The 16421-nt window shown below is 39.5% G+C and overlaps 1 protein-coding gene and 1 long non-coding RNA gene across 13 annotated transcripts; one reads left to right on the top strand and one right to left on the bottom strand.

Moving 5' to 3' along the window:
• Positions 1–965: 965 nt before the first annotated feature.
• On the top strand, positions 966–10266 carry LOC140582160 (uncharacterized). 9 transcript variants are annotated; one of them, XM_072706181.1, is made up of 7 exons: positions 966–1165; positions 2946–3642; positions 4036–4172; positions 4402–4493; positions 4700–4894; positions 4990–5060; positions 5243–9658. In XM_072706181.1, the coding sequence occupies exons 2-7, from the start codon at positions 3308–3310 to the stop codon at positions 6207–6209; spliced, it is 1797 nt and encodes a 598-aa protein (XP_072562282.1). In that variant the 5' UTR covers positions 966–1165; positions 2946–3307; the 3' UTR covers positions 6210–9658. The 9 variants fall into 9 exon arrangements, with proteins under 9 accessions (XP_072562282.1, XP_072562284.1, XP_072562283.1 ...); XM_072706183.1 differs by having other exon boundaries at positions 2946–3554; XM_072706182.1 differs by having other exon boundaries at positions 3092–3642.
• On the bottom strand, positions 9454–14440 carry LOC140582169 (uncharacterized). 4 transcript variants are annotated; one of them, XR_011985085.1, is made up of 6 exons: positions 13323–14440; positions 12511–12862; positions 11509–12279; positions 11154–11309; positions 10981–11073; positions 9454–10494 (listed from the first exon to the last, which is right to left on the bottom strand). It is a non-coding gene; the product is annotated as an uncharacterized lncRNA (long non-coding RNA). The 4 variants fall into 4 exon arrangements; XR_011985083.1 differs by having other exon boundaries at positions 12413–12862; XR_011985084.1 differs by having other exon boundaries at positions 11509–11686; positions 12193–12862; positions 13323–14439.
• Between the last annotated feature and the right edge of the window lie 1981 nt (positions 14441–16421).

The following is a 16421-nucleotide window of genomic DNA, read 5'->3' on the forward strand; positions in this document are numbered from 1 at the left end:
ATCTTCAGTTTAGCAGTTCAGTTCTTTAGCACTTTGAGCACTTGTTATTTATGCACTTTAAGCACTTGCTATTGTTTAGCAGTTTTTTTTGTACTTTATTTTTGTTATTATTGTCAATATTTGAAGTAAGTCCTTCAAATAAAAAAGTCCCCCCAAAAAAAAGTTCAGGCTCAGGATTTTTTTTTACTTTAACCCCTGTTAACCACTATACATGACATAACACACAGCACATTTATAATCACACAAGCGATTACTGAGAACTATTTATAAGCTATCATCAGTCCAAGGAGTGACGCCGATGTTTCCGTTCTGCCTTATTTGCGGTAACTGTAGTTCCGCTTTTTGCCAGCAGGCAGCGCACAGACAGCGTTTCTGTGGGCAGCACATTGTATGTTGTTAGATTAGTATTTCATAACTGGACTGCAGGACATTGCGTAAAATCATTTTCTGCAGTAAGTATTGGAGTGTTTATAAAGGATCTTTTTAAAAAAATAAATAAATCAGTTTCTCACAAACACCTCCATTCATGACTGACTGAAATATCAAGGATGAAAGTGATTAGGATCAGCTCAGAGAGCGCATGCCGAGCTGTTGCTAAAGTAGCAGCAGTCAACTTTAAACCAATGTTAAACAAATACTAGTTAATACTGAAAACAATCAGTCATTAAAATTAAACTGCTTGCTAAGTTGTGTTTCCTTTAACCCATATGTGACATATTAGCTATATTATTTAGCTTCATTCTTAAAATAATAATACTAATACCAATAATAATAATAACAAAACCAAATGTAGCCAGGTCTATAAAGCTACCATAAGGCTTTGAAGCTATTATAGAGCGTAATTTGTAAAGAGGGAGACATGAACCTTACAATACGTGTATGTATACCAAAGTGGGCAGCTGTCTCTTTAAGACGTTCCTGAGTGCCGAAAGGTAGGGTGGGAGTTTTTTTTTCCGGCGGGTTTTTCTAGACGGAGGAAGGCGGGTAAAGAGAGCGGAAAGAGGAGTGAACGGCAACTTAGGGAAATAAACGTATATATACATATATATATTTGTGTAGATGTCAACGTTTAGAGCACTGTTTATTTTTTTTGGCCTAAGCATACAATTGCAGCAATTAGTGGATAGAAAGATTCTGGTGCAAGTGCTCTCTTTTGGTTATCCTGGTAGGTCAATTTACCTGTTTGAAAATATAGATATAGGGATCATTAGTGTGAAGGAAAAACAGTCAGGATATGAATGTGAACCTTTGCTGATTGTGTGGTTGATTATTTTCTTTACTAATGTATCATTTTTTGTAGTTGTATGTAAAATGCTAAAGCTACCTATAAGGCTACTTGCTAATTGTTCGGAATACGTTGACTGTGATATGGTGTTATTCAGTTTAGCCACCCTGTTAGTACCATTGCAGGTTGAAATGTTTATAATGTGCATATATAAATATATACATGTATATGTGTACAGTATATTAATGTTATTCAGGAAATCTGTATAGTATGGCCTAATGTGGATCTGAGATTGCGCTGTATGTTAATGGATGATGGAAAAAAATATAATTTTGTGTGATGTTTAACCCTCAATGGTTCCTTGGGGTGCGTTCTGCACCCCCTGCCCATTTCTATGGCTACTACCATGTTGTTATTAAAATTACAGCAGTTATCCTCTAGGACATTGTAAGTGCACCAGTTTTACATACGGTCATGCAGAAAATGATAGAAAAAGTGTTGACGTCAATTATCGCTGGCATACTTTCTTCGGGGGTGCAAAATGCACCCCAAAAAAAACTTAATTTATGACAGATGTCTGTGGAGATTCTCAGTTATCCAGGTCATGGTTATCCTAAAAAAGGGTTATGCAATAGCAACTGGACTTTGTTTTTCATAGAAGAAGTGTTGCACTCCATCCAGAGTGCTTTCTCAATTCTGACTGACTGGTTGGCATAGCAGGTTGATGAACCCTGTAGAATCCTCAAGTCGTTAGCACTAGATGGTCACCTGTGGGTTGTTGTTGTTCCCCCTGGCTTTCATGTGTTTCACTGATACCACCTGAGGCTGAGCGTGAACGACTGTGGAAGAGTCTGGGCAAAGTTGAAAGAACTGCATTGTAGGTAGGTGATAGACGTCTTAGGCCACCTCCTCTGTTCAACGACGGTCGTTCATTTGAAGCAGTTGTCCTCCCGGTCCACCTACAATGCAGTTCTTTCAACTTTGCCAAGACGCTTCCAAAGTCGTTCACGCTCGGCCTCAGGTGGTATCAGTGAAACACATGAAAGCCAGGAGGAACAACAAAAACCCACAGGTGACCATCTAGTGCTAACAACTTGAGGATTCCACAGGGTTCATCAACCTGCTATGCCAGTCAGTCAGAATTGAGAAAGCACTCTGGATGGAGTGCAAAACGTCTTCTATGAAAAACAAAGTCCAGTTGCTATTACATAACCCTTTTTAGGGTTAATTTATGAGATTGATATGATCGACAAATTCAGTTAATTAGTGATAATTGCTACTATAATTTTTTATGTTATTATATTCTAGAACATTTTCGGATATTAAAAAAAGTCAGCCATTTTGTTTTGTTTACATTTCAACTGTTAGAAAAGATATAACACCATGGCTAGGTATTCCACAGCTGAAGCTCTTCGACACATTCTGCAAGAGGATACAGTCGGAATGTGCATTATATGACCAGTCCCCTCTGCTGCCCCCCCCCCACTGCCGCAACCCCTTTAACTGCACTATCTCACTGCGTAAGCTGTGCAAGCATCATTCAGTTAACTAATAAATGTATCTTAACTTTAGTTAATTGAATTTGAGCTTGGTACCATTGAATTATATATGCCAATGGATAGGGGTGCAACTTGAACCCCAAGGACCTGGAACGTAACTTTCTGACAAGGACCCATTGAGGGTTAAGTAAGACATCTAACTCTCTGTACTTTGTGTGCAGACTGTTTTTTTTTTGGACTTGATTCCGTTCCGAATACAGTATTTTTTCGACCAAGGAAGATCGCTTGTTTCACAGAGTCGCCCCCTCTGCTTTGAACTGCGCAATGTAAAAAGTTTTTTGCAACTGGAGATTTTTTTCTTTCCCAGCGCTTTGTGAAGACATCCTCAAGTGTTGCAACGGGGGTTGCTATAAATGGCAACGCCCCTGCAAAGGTCGGGAGTGGCATCCACCTCCCCAGTGGACACGGGGATCACGGGGATCAGTGGGCGGCAGTTTGGGAGAAGATTGCAGCCCTCGAAGACGAGGTGGACCGTTTACGGTCCGAGATCTCCCAGCTTGCTGGTGCCCTGACTGACCCAAATATGCCCCGGAGCAGTTCGGAGACCACTGGGACTCCTCTTATAGTCCCCACTTCAGCTCCAAGCTGTTTCCCGCCCCCTCCTCCTCCTCCACCGCCTCCTCCTCCTCCGCCTGCTAATATCCAGGGCCCGAAGCAGAAGACGAGTCATCGTCAGGGAAGTGGCGCAGGACCCACCAATGGCCCCAACATGGTGGATGTTCTGGCGGAGCTGCCGCACATTAAACTGCGCCCAGTGCTGAGGTCGCCAGGTGGGACGCCAGTGACGAGGAGGGGACTGACGCAGGGGACGCCCATGCCCTCAGAAGACATTGCTGCCATCTTAGCAGAGGCTGATGAGTAGGAGCAGCAGGCCTCTGAGCCCTTAAACTTTTTTTACTTAAACTTTTTTTACTTAAACTTTTTTTACTTAAATTTTTTATACTTATAACATTTTTATACTTATAACATTTTTATACTTAAGATTTTTATACTTATATACTTTATATACTTAAACTTTATATACTTATACTTTGTGTACTGATTCTATATACTTATTAATAAATAATATATTTATATCACTATTATTTTTAAAAGAGTTGCTGATTTTGTAATACTGCTGCAGCATTCTCCACATGCTAATCACTGCCCCACATCGAATACGCTCAATGCACGTCACAGTTCCGGGTTGGTTTATACCGGCTGATTAACTTCCGGTTACACCGGCGTGACAGACATGGCTCTTTTTTACAGTCGCTGTCTTCAAGACCTACCTCGTCTGACAGTCAATGATGTGGACAGACTTGTCAGGACATCATGCCCCACTCCTTCCAGCAAACGGGAAAAGGGATTTAAGATGTATATCGGCAGCTACATCGACAATTATGAGGGTAAGTCGTTACGTTGAAATGTTACGTCTTAGCAGCTAGCGTTAAAATGCTATCGTTTAGATGGCTAAAGTAAAATTTAGCTGTTTTGTTTGAATAAGACCGACATACTTGTTAACTAACTTTCGGATTGTGAGTTGGTGTGTTTTCTTTCATACAGATACTATCAAGATACTGTATAGAAATGTAACGTTACTGTCTCAAATTGTCTGTTCATCGTCCTTCCTCCTAGTGTCAATGAAAAACAAGGTGACAGGAGAGGTCAGCGTGAGGGCAGTCTGTCATAGATCAATGAGGAAAAGTGAAAAGCCACACGACTTGAGAGTAGGGTTATTAATAGGGCAATGATTAGGCAAACTGATAAAGTGCTTGTCAGCCTAAAAGTAATATTATCCGAGCAAAATATATTTCTAAAAATTAATATATTTTGATATTTCGTCTGTTAACCTCATATAGAATTCAGCATAATTGTTCTTATTAATGCTTTAGCTGTCAAGCAATAGCTCATCCAAGCTTCTTTTTCTCCCTAGATGGTGTTAAATCACTCAAAACCTGTTGTTTTGTTGAGCACCCATTGTTCCTGTGTGGCTGGCTCTGCCTTATGCAATCATTTGGTTGCACTTCTTTATCAGACTGCTCATTATTCGCAGCTAAACATTCCTGCTGTACCCCCGGTGCACAGCTGCACAGACACTGAGCAGATCTGGCATAAACCAAGGACACTGGTAAGTCATTTAACATGTCAACTGTACACATTATAGCTATTTCTGTGCACATTATAGCTATTGTTATGCCATGGTGAATGTGTCTCTGCTGTCAGGGTGTTAGGCCAGGCCCAGTTGGACAAATGGAGATTCGAAATCCCAGAAATTCCACAACAGACTGCATAAGGTGAGATTATCTTAACTTTGTTTCTCAGTGTGGTTTTTACATGTAACCCGTTTTACATATGTTATGGCAGAAGTTTGGTAAAGTGATTTTTACTTTATATATATATATATATATATATATATATATATATATATATATATACAGACACACATACATTTTTTTTTTACTGTTAATATTTTCAGGAGTTCTCTCTACAAGGCGTTGGATGGGGAAATGCCGAATCTTGCCATGTTGAGAGTATCAGAGGTGTACAAGGACTTTACCCCTTCATTTGCTCCCTTGGTAACAACAATGGGCATGTCGGCTGCTGTCCCGTTAGTCCAGTCTGCTTTCGGACCTGTCCAGGCAGGGAGCGTGCTGTCCTTTCAGCAGAAACAACAGGCAATGCGGGAAATCATCAACATCCCATCTGCCCCTGCCTTACCTTCCCTTCCCATCGACAGCTATAGACTCGAACCACCTTCCTGTGCCTATGTTCTATCAGCACAGGAACATTTGCATTTGAAGTCTCTGGAGGTGTCATTCAACATGGCACACAGGATAGAAGCTGCTACAAAAGGGCAGAGTTCGTGCCAGGAGTGGCATCGTCTGAGAAGATTGAGAGTGACATCTACACGTTTCCATGAGATATGCCATGTTGGTGGACATACATCTGCTGAGAATCTGGCTGAGAGGATTTTCAGGGGGACTGGTCAGACCCAGGACATGAGGAGAGGTATTGATATGGAGCCACTCGTAGTCAAAGAGTATTGCGTGCTTAAAAATGCGAACTATTCACCATGCGGGTTCATTGTACACCCTGATGCTCCTTGGCTAGGTAGCTCTCCTGATGGAGTCATCTTTGATCCCTCTGGGAACCCACCTTTTGGTCTCCTTGATATCAAATGCCCCAATGTCCAGAGCTATGTGGACTGCCCCTATATAAAAATGATAGGTGGTGCTTTGAAACTCAAGAGGCAGCACAAGTACTACTGTCAAGTTCAAGGTCAGATGCTCTTGACAGGGCTAGAGTGGTGTGATTTTGTTGTTTGTGCTCAGGAGGACATGCTAGTTGAGCGAATATATAAAGACCTTGATATAATGCAAACCATTAGAGACAGAGCAGATTATTTTTTCTTTTACCACTACATACAAAAGTGTTTGCAGTAAATCTCACCGACGCTGTATACTACTCTTGTTCCCAAATTTTTTTATACTACTATGTGAATGTTATGTAGGCTAGCATACAATTGTGATGTGCTCCAAAAGGGTCTTTTGTTTGCATGTGTGTATGCTTTAGTTATGTATCTATTTATTTAAATGATTGAAGGAATGTTATAGGTGACTGTCATAAGTAGGGCAGCAACAACTAATCGATTTAATCGATTAAAATCGATTATTAAAATAGTTGCCAACTAATTTAATAATCAATTAGTTGGGTCTACGTTATTATACACATATAGTTATGGGGGCAGCGTGTGGCTCAGTGGGCTAAGCCGTGTGCCTGTAATCACAAGGTCGCCGGTTCAAGCCCAGCCTCAGCACGTCTGCAGGTCCTTGAGCAGGTCCTCAATCCCCAATCCCTCAATCCTCAATCCCCAGCTCCCTCGGCGCCGCTACGGGTGGCTGCCCTTCTACAAAGAGCAAGTTGAGGGAGGCGTAAAAACAATTTCCCCACGGGGATCAATAAAGTATCAATTAATCAATTAATTAAATTATAAGTACAGTGGCAACCTCCTAATTTGGGAGCAGTAAGCTAACCAAAGCCGCGGTGGCAGTAATGCACATAAACCGATTCCGACCGCCATAAAAGAAAAAAATAAACGCCATTTACGCACCTTTTAAATTTACAAAACAGCTTTTACTCACCTTTTTTAAGATCACTAATGTTAATGATATAGTTACCCACCGTTTTTACTGCTGTGCATATAGTTTACCCACCTTAAATTTCTTGTTACCACTACACCACTGCTTCATTTCTTCACGATAGAAATTTATAGCAATATCAAATGTTGTAGTACTCAAGACCAGTTTTTGAAGGTCTCGATCTTGTCTTTGAAGCAGCCGTATTTGTACTCGTTCTTGTCAAGGACTCGGGATTTTATTTCGAGACCATAACTCTGAGAATATTCTTATTAATGAGCCGTTTACTGTCGGATTGGATAACTAATAACTGCAACCAATGGCGTTACTGCCGGCCGCGTTACCCGCCCCGTCCCTTCACACACGCACATGTGTTTAAATGAACGCAGGGGAAGTCGTGGTTGTCAACACAATCAGCTATTATGGGGCTAGAAATGCGGCTACATACAGTATACCACAACGTGTTTACCCTACCATTCTATTAGGTGGGCGCCCCAAGTTAATTTTATTTAATTTCATTTTCTATATAGCTCCAGATCGCAACAGAAGTCATTTAAGGCTACCTTTCCGATAGAACAGGTTTATATCTTGTCCTTTTATTAAACAAACTAAATAGCCTTATGTTATTTATCTTATTTACAGTTCATCACTGTAGTATGCTGAAACAACCGGACACGTTTTAAAACAAAATTTGCCGCCTGCCGTTCACGGGTTTTTCGTCACCAATCGTCTTATTTGCGTTGCTCAGTAATTTTTAGCGTAAGATGCGGAAAAGGCTTTTTCTTCGCAATAAATGTTTACTTTATTTGTCCGTAATAAATGCAGACAGACTCGCTGGCGTGCTCTCTCCCACTGTCATATATGTGTATCAACATTAAATAACATTAGACAATTATTTAATAATATTCTTAGTAGCAGCAGCGGTAGTCTGTGCTTTTACATTGAAAAACTGGAGTACTGAATACATTATCTAAAGCACCATGCTGGTTGCACTTTATAAAACAAGATTTTGTGTATTTCATTACGTTGATTCAGCTGCTACAAATTATAAAAAAATTTTGTATACTCTTAATGTAGCATACATTTGTTTTTTATGTGAGTTGCTGGAAACAACTTTTGTACAAAGACAGACTGGGTTATTAAAAATTGCTGGAAATCAAATAGTTTTTTGCCCCCCCCCCCATCCGATTAATCGATTAATCGAAAAAGTAATCGACAGATTAATCGATTATCAAAATAATCGTTAGTTGCAGCCCTAGTCATAAGACATATATACACCACACACACATATTATGACTGAATATTCAAATAAACTAAAAAGCCATTTGCGATACTGTATTTTAGTCTTGTCTTTCACCAAGTTACTCATTTTCTTAACTGTAAAAGAGCACTTAGAGTATAGAGGAGATCGAGCTTTTGCAGTGGCAGCCCCTAGACTCTGGATTTTGTTGCAATTGCAGGTTTAAGTATGGCTGCTGTAACAAAGGAAGGAGACAAAGTCTGGATTGTAAACTTTTTTTAATGAACCAACTGGTCGAGAAGAAGATTAATCAGAAAGAATGTTGGTACAAATTGTATGTGGTAAGACAAAACGTGGCAACAAGCAAAAATAAGAACAGGGCGTCATAGTAAGAATATTAGACAATTTGCAGATATTTATAGCACTATATTTACACTGCAACAGAATATTTACAACATACTGTTGCAGACCATATTTACAACAGTGTGTCGAATCACTGGGCCCATGCCTTGACAAGTGATCCACTCTGATAGTTAAGGAGAAGACATGACACTGTAAACAATTGATTATTGCTACCAGAAATGGACAAGGGGATGACTGTATCAAACAGCTTGTGTTCCTTCACCCGCCGGATCAGGTGTTCAACATGCACTCTGAGCCTGGCCACAGACTGAGTGTGTCTCACCTCTCCAGCAGACATTTGTGCACCCTTGGTCACAAAAGCAGGCCAGTGGATTTTGCATGGTACTAGGCTTTCAATTAAGAAGCCCTTGTCCACCATTATGGCCATGTCAGGGGTAAGGACGTCGATGATCCCTGATTGCTTGAACAGTTCCCGATCACTGATTGGCCCCGCATACAGTCCAGAGACAAAAGTTACTGCGCCATGAGGTGCCATTCCTATCAAAGCCTTGAAGGTGCAGTGAGATTTGTAACTAGAAAATACCTCACTCTGTAATAGCAGAGAGGAAGGCGTTTGACAGCGGAGCTCAGTGCAGTCCACACTCAAAAAAATGATTTGTTGGATTTACATAAAAAAGTAGTGTCAAGTGGTTCCACGCAAGTAGGTTGAGTAGTTTCTACAATTAACAATTTAGTTATATGAACAACAGAAATTCAGGCAAAGTTGACAAAACGTTTTAAAGTAAATCCAAACAATTCAGATTTGTCACTATTACACATAAATTATATGTAAACTTAACTTAATTTTGTTACATTTACAAACTTTTAATATGTAACACACGTTTTATAGATTTTATTTACTTCAAGGTTTCGACTTGTAGAGCTAATAGTTAAATAATCACAAGCATATTTCCAGAAACAAAACACGTTTATTTTATTTTTTGCAAGGTCTTGCAATAGACAACCAGGTCCTTGGAAACAATTAGACTACAGCATAATCATTTCAATAGTAAACATTCTTTACAAGTTCTTTTAAAGTGCAACTGTCTTCAAGAAATGATAAAAATCTTACTTGGATCAAATGTCTGTTGAAATTAAACAGGATACCTCCAAATGCTGCACAACTCCCTGTCTGATATTTCAGATCCTTTATGCCAACAATTAAGGTAACATTAACACTGGCCTCTATTTTTGTAAATGACCACAAACAGCTTAAATGTCACAGTTTGTTAAAAAAATAAATAAATTCTAGTCAATTGCAAACATTCTTCCCAAAGTCATACAATGTGCAACTGCCTTCAAATATTGTAATGAATAATTTTAATTGGAAAAATAAAACAAAAGGAAATTTTGTTCAAGTCAGGGAGCACACCATATTTAAAATGTTTAGAAGCTTTGGTAAAGGAAACATTCAAACTGGCCTCCATTTTTTTTGTAAACAACTGCAAACAATTTTAACTTCACAGTTCCTAAAAACAATAAAACCAGTCTGCTTAAGATAGGCAGCATGCTCCAAATGGCCATCAACAATGGTAACATTAAAACTGGCCCCTAATTTTTAAAACCACAGACAATTTAACCGTCACAGATCTCGGAAAAACAAAATGAAAGAGAAATAAAGATGTGTTGATTCAATCAACAAGTTTGTTTTTGAGCACCTGTATTTTGTGTGAAAGTTTCTGTGCATCAAGTCCTAGTAAAACTTTTTGAAAGAACTCAAAAGTATACTTCAGGTCTGGTGGATAGCTGACATTCAAGCTGTATATGATTCCCAAAAGAAGAGCACAAGCCTTGGTGTTCATCGCCAAGATTTTGAAGGACTTTCACTCCCTCAACAATGAGTCCAACATCCGATGGTAGGTCGCAGACTTCTGCATCTTCAGGTCTGATGATGTAAATTCCAATGACTGTGTTGGCCATGTCTCTTTCTGCATTCTCAGAGTCTGCGTCCTATAAAACACAAAAACAGTAACACTGTTCAGTCATTTTAACTGCATCTTGCATCAAAAATGCAGATTGCAAATTTAACATGGCTTAGCAGTGCATCCAGAAAAAGCAAATAATCAGAGAATTCTGTATCAATTGTCCATTCCTTAATGTTTCACATCAATGAGTTGCCAGAAGAAGAAGGAAGAGAGAAGGGCAGAGCACACTAGATTTCAAAAGTTCTATAAAGCAATGATAAAGCACCACTGATGTTCCTGCAGCCGCACTAAAGTTACATATGAACTATTCGGTTTAAATTTTTCATTAACAGACTACTCAATTTGGTTGTTTTTGTTCTTGACCGAGTTAAATATACTTCGCATATTTATATTTCTTGACTATATTATGTGAATTTGGCCCATATGTGAGCACTTTATTGTATTGTCTAATGATTTTGGGGAATAATTTTTTACTTTAAATATGCACAAAAGACTGTCTGAGAATACTTACTGCATACTCCTTCATGAGGTTTTCATAGTCTTCATTTAGATACACAGAAAGTGCTCTGACAATGCACGCTCTCCGAGTTGAGATGGTATCATTCTGTAGACGAGTAGAGACATTAAGTAGAGGCTAATCACTATGTAAATTATACACAAGCATCATAAATACAGATCACATACCTGGTCAATGGCAGCCATTAATTTGCTAATTTTACGTCCTGCAACTCCTCCTTTTCTTCCGTAGATGCTGGTCAGCTTGCTTGTGTAACAATCCAGTTTTGACATAAATGTTTGAATTAGTGGGATGGTGTTGATTCGAGTGAACTCAGCAGCAATCTATGGATTTAAGAGACATAAGATTGTTGTAAGGACAGTTTTCATGTTTAAAAATATATATCCTAGGTTATTCAATGACATCTGAACACAAAACAGCATTTATGCATGGACATGAATAAAGAATAATTTTACATAAGGGAATTTGTTTCACCATTTAAAACTACTAAAGAAATAAATACAGTTATATAATCATATTTACCTCATATTCACAAAACAGAGCTGGCCATCTGCTTTGGAAGTCAACAATGAAGGGCACATCTTCAATTACTTCATGTCTTCTGTAGGCAAATGTTCTTTCCATTTTTTGTTTAATAATTTGATAGTTGTCATTTTTCTGAACCTCAGACAGCAATGCTAATCGTTCCACACACATTTGTCTGAAAAGAACAGTGCTCAAACATACAATGAACCGTTTCATTGCTTTTTAGGTGGTTATAGATGTGACTAAAATACTCTCGTTCTGATGCTATATCGCTGCAAGAACAGACGTGACAATTGAATGTGGCTAACGTTGATGGTAATTCAGTGTTCTCTTTAGCATGGTAACGATTAAGATGGCTGTGTAGCGCATTCCATGTTTTAAATCTACAGGGACAATCAGAATAAGTGCACGGGAAATGATTACGGCGTCCATAATGTCCATGCATTAATCTATAGTGCTTCAACAACTGATATCTAGTTGACACTGTTATTTTGCAGTCCTTACACTGCCACATGCTTTCCTTGAAAAATTAGCATAAATGCCTAAATATTTTTTTTAAGCAAAACACAAAATAAACTAATAACGTAAATTAATTACACTCTGTGTACACCTACATCACTTTTTCCTGACAGTATTTATCAGGATGGGCAAGAAATATTAATAAGTATTAAACATTCATACCTGACACAATCACTAACGTCTTCTCCTTATGGTGTTTCGCGCTTTCGTTTGTCTTCCGTTCCGCTGCTCCGCCTCCAAGGTGAGCTGCTACGGTATCCGCAAAGGTCCAATTTTATGGAGTTTAGCGTTTTACTCAGCAATGTTGAGTTGACCAAACAAACACTTGTTAAGTAAAACCGACAGTACTACATTTTTTGTATAAATAACTTAATTAACTTACGTTAATGTAGTTACTTGCATTATTTATGTACTGTGAACAAGGATGGGTTTAGTAAAACTAACTATAGCGATAGTTCATTTTTTTGAGTGCAGGATAACCTGGGTGTCTCGATAATTCTCAAATTCCTCTGGCAGGTAGGCTCGTACAGTCTCTTTCGGCAACCAAATTTGCAAGGAGCCTAAAAGAAAATAGAGGAAGTTGGCCCAGGTTGTTATGATGCGGCTCACTGTAGTCTGATGGACAAAGAAGCGATGAGCCAGGTCTTTCTGCTTGAGGCCCAAAGCAAGATGCATCATGAAGAGGAAGAATTCATCAATTGCAGGAAGAGCCCGAGTCTTCACAGATAGCCCAGTCTCCCTGGTGACTTTGTGGCTGGTGATGCGAATCATCTTGTGCGTTGCAGGTTCAATCAGTTCCCAGAAGGCCATCAGGTGTTTATAGGTTGCAAATCTGCAAAGAAAGAAGTTGTTTCTTTTAAAACATTTAATGCATAACACATAGATGGTACAATTAGATGATTACTACAGTATTAAACTGATTCTCAGATTATGAAAGTTATACTTGAATCACATAGGCCATTTCAGGTGCAAATATAAGAAATGCACTGAATTCAAACAAATACAATAAATCAGTCACGGTAGACCTACATCATGAGTATTGGCTGTATTCAGTAAATTATTCAAATGCCTTCATTTTTTCAAATACTTGCTGTTTGAGCTACTATAATAGACATACTGTTGTGTTAGGTTCACCGGGTGTAGTGGTAAAAAAGAGGTGGGTAAACAATTTCAGTGATTAGGGTAAGGTGGACGGACAAAGCACGTGATTATTTATGATGACATACAGAACATGTTCGATGATGGTTGGTAAAAACTATATATAAATAATAGTTACAGATGAAAAGTTTTACCTTGTGTAAAAGCGAATGTCCTCATCAGACCCCATGAATCTCTCTAGGCCAAAGCGATGAACCATCTTCGCCTGCTCCAGCTGTTTCCGCAGATCTTCTATCTCTCTCTTCAACTTCTCATTTTCACACAATGTTAAGTCCACAGCTGCAGGCTCCGGAACTGAACAATAATCATGTCCAACTGTACGTAGATGATCAATTTCCATTTCGTTTTCTTCCAAATCTGATTCTGGCAGCGATGGTCGCTCTCGTCGTTCCCAAACACTTAACCTCGGCGGCTGCATTTGGCATTCACGGTTCCACTCAAATACGGTAGGGACAGCACCTTTTTTCAGACGCCTCCTACTTGATCCTTCCACAAAGTCATCGGGTCTGAAATGGACACTGCACACCTTTGTGTGTTTTGTTGTTTGGAAGTTGTCTCTTCTGATGTTCACTATCCATTTTTTCCTAATCTCCTCTTCCACAGGAAAGGAATGAAAACTTACACAGGAGTTGTACCGTGAAGATACCGAGCACAAAGGGACACTACAGTGCTCCGACGCTGCTTTAATTTGTTTTTGACGTCGCAAAACCGTCTTCTCCATGGTTATGTAGAGTAAACACAAAACTTGTATTACATAAAACTTTTTTCGCTTTGTTATTTAAGTGAAGGCGCGATACTCCCACACAGCCGCTAGTTTCTCTTGCAAACCGGAAGCTTTCCTGCCGGTATAAAGTATGAGCGGAAATACGTCAGCATTCTCGTTGCATACCCCCTATTGGCACTTTGATCAGCCACGAATCACTTCACTACCCCCTGTTGAATGTTGCATCGTATGTTGTTAGATATTTCGTAGTAGTAAGTACTTCATTATTAGGCTGCACAATATTTGAAAAGATGTATTTCTGCAATGAGTATTGCAGTATTTATTTAAATTGAAAATGCTTAAAACAAACCAATTTCTCACAAACACATCTGTTCATGAGTGATTTAAACGGCAAGGATGAAAATGATTAGGATTAGCTCCTATGATTAGCTCTTGCCAAAATAGGGCTTGTAAACTTTTGTGGTACTCAGAATTAACCCAAACAACTATGACTCTATAATCCTCTATAATCACTCTCACTCTGTCACACTTGAATCAAACTCCAGACCTCGCATGTAATGAGCAAAGTTTTATTCTTTATTCAGCAATCCAGCATAGTGTTCCAGCCACACTCGGGTACAATGCGCAATGCACCCCGCACCCAGAAATCAGCAGGTTAATATACTATAAGACGAATTCCTCTATATGGACTTCTAAGTCCTGATTGGTTACCAAACATCTGCAAACCAGGTTTCAAACATACAACAAACATAATACGCCACCTCTATTGGTCTACTTCAAGGATGTTCAACTTCCAATCCTCGTTAGGCCTAGGCCTCCTATGAGTCCCACACATAAGCCTGTCTGTCCAGCCTAGGAAGGAGGGCAAAAACCCTAAACATTAGGGAAATTCCACTCCCAACCCAGCAAAAAGGTGCAACCCCCCCTTCGGTGTCCATGGCTGGCATGGCTCACAACGCTATCAGTAAGGGAAACCCCAACCCTATATTACCTAAATAAAGACTTCAGCGTAAACATATACAACCCTTATGGGTACATAACTTGCTTGTGTGTTCAAATGCTACCATACAACAAACTGCGTCTAGCATAGTATAGCAGCTACATTTCAAGGCTTCCTGCAAGTCCCCTTTCTCCCCCCGGCGATGTTCCCTTCAGCCCAGTTCTACAAGGTCTGTGGCCTGCAAAGCTGGTTCCGTGCAGGTGGCTGTGAGGCAAGGACACACGGCACCATCCCCAAAACAACAAAACCTGAGACTCAAGAACAATCCTACAATGCCTCCCAACCCTGGCCTACCATCACTTTAAATTTCCCTTCCACACTTTGAACTAATGTTAAACATATACTACATAATCCTGAAAAGGAGTGGTCACTAAAATTAAACAGCTCACAGATCTTCACAATGCAAGAAATGCAAAGATGGAGAAAGCGAAGAACAGTGAGAGGACACCACTGTTTATGGTGTCCTCATCGACCCTTATGAAATGCCAGCAAACACATGGACAAGGGATCCCGATGCGCTACCTTGGCTTTCTTATGGGGACACTGTCAAGCACCTAGTTTCTGTCATTAGTGCGTACACTTTTAAAGAGTTTAAAAACTACAAATCTCTTGAAGCGCACGAACAGTTCACAGCCGGCTGGGCACATTGTCGTTATCAAAGATTTTAGGCATGTTTATTTATATAGCACAATTCAGGCACAAGGCAATTCAAAGTGCTTTACAAAGACAAGGATACAATCAAATTAAAATGTCAAAATCACATTTCAAAGATAAGTGAAAAAGAAATAATGAAAATAAATAATTTTATTAATCAATTACAATGAACACATAGATAATAATAAGAAAAAGCCAAAACAAATAAATAGGTAACTGAAAAGACGTCACATTTTAATGACAGAAAATGACTGGTGCTGCACTAGGAACTTCTGACCATGCAACAATTCATCTAATTCCAGCATACAGACAAAATCTGAAAACTGCTAAACCTGTCGTTACTATAGTGAAATACTGAACATGTGGAGCAGTAGAGCAATTAAAATCATGCTTTGACTCGACAGACTGGAATGTTTTCAAAACTGCTACTAACAGCGTGGATGAATACACGGACACTGTAACATGGCACATAAGCTTCTGCGAGGACTCTCGCATTCCCAAAAAGTCTGTTGTCAGCTATAATAATGACAAACCATGGTTTACAACTGAACTCAGGCAGCTTCCTAAAACAAAAGATGTAGCCTACAGGAGTGGTGACAAAAACCTGTTCAAATTCTACTGCGGGTTTGAAAAGCCACATTCGCGCATCATACAGCATTCACCTTTTCAATGGCCTTCTTCACACCTGGGTACCTTCACACCTCGCCCACACTATACTCAGCTCGACCCCCCCCCCCCCACCACGTCCAGCCACCTCCCCAGGAGAATCAACGACAGAGATGTAAACAAGATCTTCAGTAGCCAGAATACAAGGAAAGCTCCTGGTTCAGATTCTGTCTCCCCAGCCACTCTGAA

Source organism: Paramormyrops kingsleyae, chromosome 24 (assembly GCF_048594095.1).
Source record: "Paramormyrops kingsleyae isolate MSU_618 chromosome 24, PKINGS_0.4, whole genome shotgun sequence".
Classification (NCBI taxonomy): domain Eukaryota; kingdom Metazoa; phylum Chordata; class Actinopteri; order Osteoglossiformes; family Mormyridae; genus Paramormyrops; species Paramormyrops kingsleyae.